Source organism: Cyprinodon variegatus, unplaced genomic scaffold (genome assembly GCF_000732505.1).
Source record: "Cyprinodon variegatus isolate N-32 unplaced genomic scaffold, C_variegatus-1.0 Scaffold1142, whole genome shotgun sequence".
Lineage (NCBI taxonomy): Eukaryota > Metazoa > Chordata > Actinopteri > Cyprinodontiformes > Cyprinodontidae > Cyprinodon > Cyprinodon variegatus.
Window position 1 is genome coordinate 95832 of NW_015151595.1, and position 3460 is coordinate 99291.

Consider the following 3460-nt stretch of genomic DNA (forward strand, 5'->3'; position numbering starts at 1 on the left):
TTTCCTGCTTTACTTTTACTTTAAGTCGTTTTAAAAATGATACTTTTAGACTTTTACTGGAGTGAAAAGCTGAAGTTGATCCTCTAACTTTTACTAAAGTGTTTTTAAACAGCAGGATTTATACTGGAGGAATAAACATGAATATTTTAGACGTCTCTATTTATACGAGAGAAATTCTTTTCTTTTTCTGTAACGTTAAAAAACGTCTGGGTACCTGAATTAAATGTGTCCCTCTGTGATAAATCTTCTCCTTAGTTTCTCTCTTGGTTTAAAATAAAAGGCCTTTAAAGTCCCTCTGATCTACTGAGCTGCTCTTGTTTTTCTGGTTTTCATTTCCTTCTCAAACGCAGCCAGGGATTGTCCCTTCGCTCTCTGCAGCTCAGAGCTACGAGCGGCTCTGCTTGCTGTTGGATGTTCTGAGTGAATCTGAAATCTGTGGGTGTGGGCCCATAGATTAGATGACTCGCTTCCCAAACGCATCCATCAACAACGCCTACCCTGTTTAACACAGGCAGAATATTTTATTACTAACTGACATTTTATCTGATGTCTACTAATTAATTTGCAATCCTCAGGAATTGAACTCTTATTCACAAGACAGTTTATTCTGATTATTCTGATGCTGTCTGGATTTGCTCCAAATGTCACAATCAATTTATTTGAGCTAATGACATCTTGGCTTGTCTGCCGCCTTTCTACACATGCAGGCCTCATTCTGACTTAATGATGCTAATAGATCGAGTTGCAGGATTTAAAAGTTGTTTCCTGTTCTTCAGGCTCACAACAGGAACCTGCTCTCCATAGACTTCGATCAGAGCACCCGGGTGGGGAAGATCTACGACGACCACAGGAAGTTCACCCTCCACATCCAGTACGACGCGCTGGGCCGGCCCCTGGTCTGGTCTCCCAGCAGCAAATACACCGAGGTGAACATCAGCTACTCCGCCGGGGGCCTTCTGGCCGCCATCCACCGGGGGGAGTGGTCTGAGCGGCTGGAGTACGAGAACGAGCGGGTGGTGTCCAGAGCCTGGGTCAACGGCAAGATCTGGAGCTACACATATGCAGACAGAGTGAGGACTCGCCTTTACGATGCTTTCATCAGCTGGGGGGGGGGGGGATCAGCTGCCTCTGGTTGTTTTATCCCCCCTGAAACTGAAACCAAAGTTTAAAAGATGAAACCTGTGACCTGTGTCAACTGTTGTTAATCCGGATCACCACAGATCTAACGGCGTTTACATCAGCTGGATCATAAGCTGTGTGACACATAACTGATCTCGTTTCCAGTCGACTGGCAGCTTTTTCTTCTTCATCTTGTTTTCTGAGCTTCTTCTTCTTCTCTAAGTTGTGAAAAGAAAACAACAGTTTTCTAAAAGGGGTTTTTACAGCAGACTAAACTACTGCTCTGACAGATGCTCTGCTGCCACAGGAAATGTCTGCCACTTCTTTTCAAACTTCAACCAATGAATCATTTTACTCCACATCAGCTGGAATGATTTGGTTAAACACAGAGTCCACATTTTAAATGATATATTATTATTTTATAATAGCTTATTATATCAAATAGTTTAAGCATCACAGCGTATCCTCTGGGCTTTACATTCAAGCTATTTCTTTTCAAATAAAAGTCTAATACTTTATGTAAAATAAAACTGTCGTCAGCTTCCTGCCTAAAGGTTAGGGCATAGGGCTTTGAATCCTGAGGTTGTGAGTTCGAGTCCCACTGCCACTCTGGGTCCCTGAACAACAACCCTCAACCCCACCCTGCTCCCCGGGTGCCGCACTATGGCTGCCCACTGCTCCCCGGGGAAATGCGTAAATCTCTCCAATGTGAGATCAATAAAGTTCAGTTATTATTATTATTCCTGAGGGTTAAGCTGATTGGTTTAGATGTCAGGCGTTGAATTAAATGGAATCATCTTTGACTATTAAAATGTGAAACATGTTTAACAGCTTTATAAAGTGAGGCGCTGCAGGCGGCCATGGATTGATCCGTGAATGAAAACATCAGAACAGCCAAAGTGAAACAGGAAAGCAGTGAAATGTGGCTGTGAAGTCGTTCAGAGCTTCTCCTCTGTCTTATCCTGCAGTCCATTATGCTGCTCCTGCACAGCCAGCGCCGCTACATCTTTGATTACGACCAAACAGACCGCCTGGTTGCCGTGACGATGCCCAGCATGGTGAAGCACACCCTGCAGTCGCTGCTCTCCATCGGCTACTACAGGAACATCTACACCCCGCCGGAGAGCCAGGCCTCCTTCATGCAGGACTTCACGCTGGACGGGCGCCTGAGAAGGACTCAGTACCTGGGGACGGGACGCTGCGTCGTCTACAGGTACGTCTGGAGGCCTCTGGGCTTTCATGCTGCTGCAAGTGGTCGGCATAAAGCCAGCTGGCCCAGTTATGGTTAAAGATCCTAAACGTAGCTCAGCAAACCTGCGGTATGAGGTAAGAAGAGAAGCTGATTTCAGGTCCGTTCCTCCTGTGGTTCCTCCTCTCTGATCCCTCTCATCACATCATATATTCCTGTAACTCATCTACATGAGAACGCCGTTTCTAAACGGCTCTGTTCTCCACATCATGACTTCCACAGTAAACGCTCTGATTCTTATGAAATATTGACGAAAGCTGCAGCCTCTTCCTCTAAGGCCCCGAGGGATCTTTGTATTATTCATTCCGTGTCGCATGTTTACTAGAATGGAAATGAAATGCATTGTATTATTCTACTTATTTTTCAATTCTGTTTTTTTTTTCTATTTTTTTTTTGTGTGTGCAGGTATACGCCAGCAGCTCGGCTCTCGGAGGTGGTTTATGACTCCACCTTGGTGACCTTCACTTACGACGAAGCCTCAGGCACCGTCAAGACCATCCATCTCACTCACGACGGCTTCATCAGCTCCATACGATACAGACAGACGGGTATCTATTCTCTGTAACAATAGAAAAACGCTCGTCTTTCTCAAAAGCTTCTCTTTCTGGCTTTTTCTCACATTTACAGGTTTTAAACAAAGATAACTGAAAAACTGACCTGTTGGACTCTTTGCTGTAGAATTCATTTTATTCGGCAACATTGGAGGCTTTCTTCACACAAACATTATTTTCTAAGATCAAACAATCTTGATTAGGTTTAGATCCAAACTTTGACTAGGCCACCTCAGAACATAGACTTAGAAAACCATCAACTGGACTTTTTTGTTTGAAGATGTTTTGCTTCCCAACCAGGAAGCTTTTCAGGACACAGCTGTAGGTTTGCATAGGGACCAAAGGGACCTGTCCCTACCAAAATATTGGACCGACCTACTTGTCCTTACCAATAATTCGATGTGAATAACATGTTCATAATTTACAACACGGCGTTGTTGCAGCAGTCGCTTCTTTTCCTCCTGCAGCTTTGCTGCCTGGAAGCTGCTGCTGCTCCGTCTGACTTCCTGCCTGCTCTTCCTTGTCCCTTAAAGTCAGTAAC

The 3460-nt window shown here is 44.5% G+C and overlaps 1 protein-coding gene across 1 annotated transcript in view; it reads left to right on the forward strand.

Moving 5' to 3' along the window:
* The window catches only part of LOC107101723 (teneurin-1-like), a gene marked incomplete at its 5' end in the record, with an annotated part of 104782 nt that overhangs the window by 92336 nt on the left and 8986 nt on the right, over nucleotides 1-3460 (forward strand). The window contains 3 exons of the mRNA XM_015400739.1: nucleotides 777-1070; nucleotides 2088-2332; nucleotides 2774-2916. Coding sequence (XP_015256225.1) covers nucleotides 777-1070; nucleotides 2088-2332; nucleotides 2774-2916 — 682 coding nt within the window. The remainder of the gene's footprint in view (nucleotides 1-776; nucleotides 1071-2087; nucleotides 2333-2773; nucleotides 2917-3460) is intronic.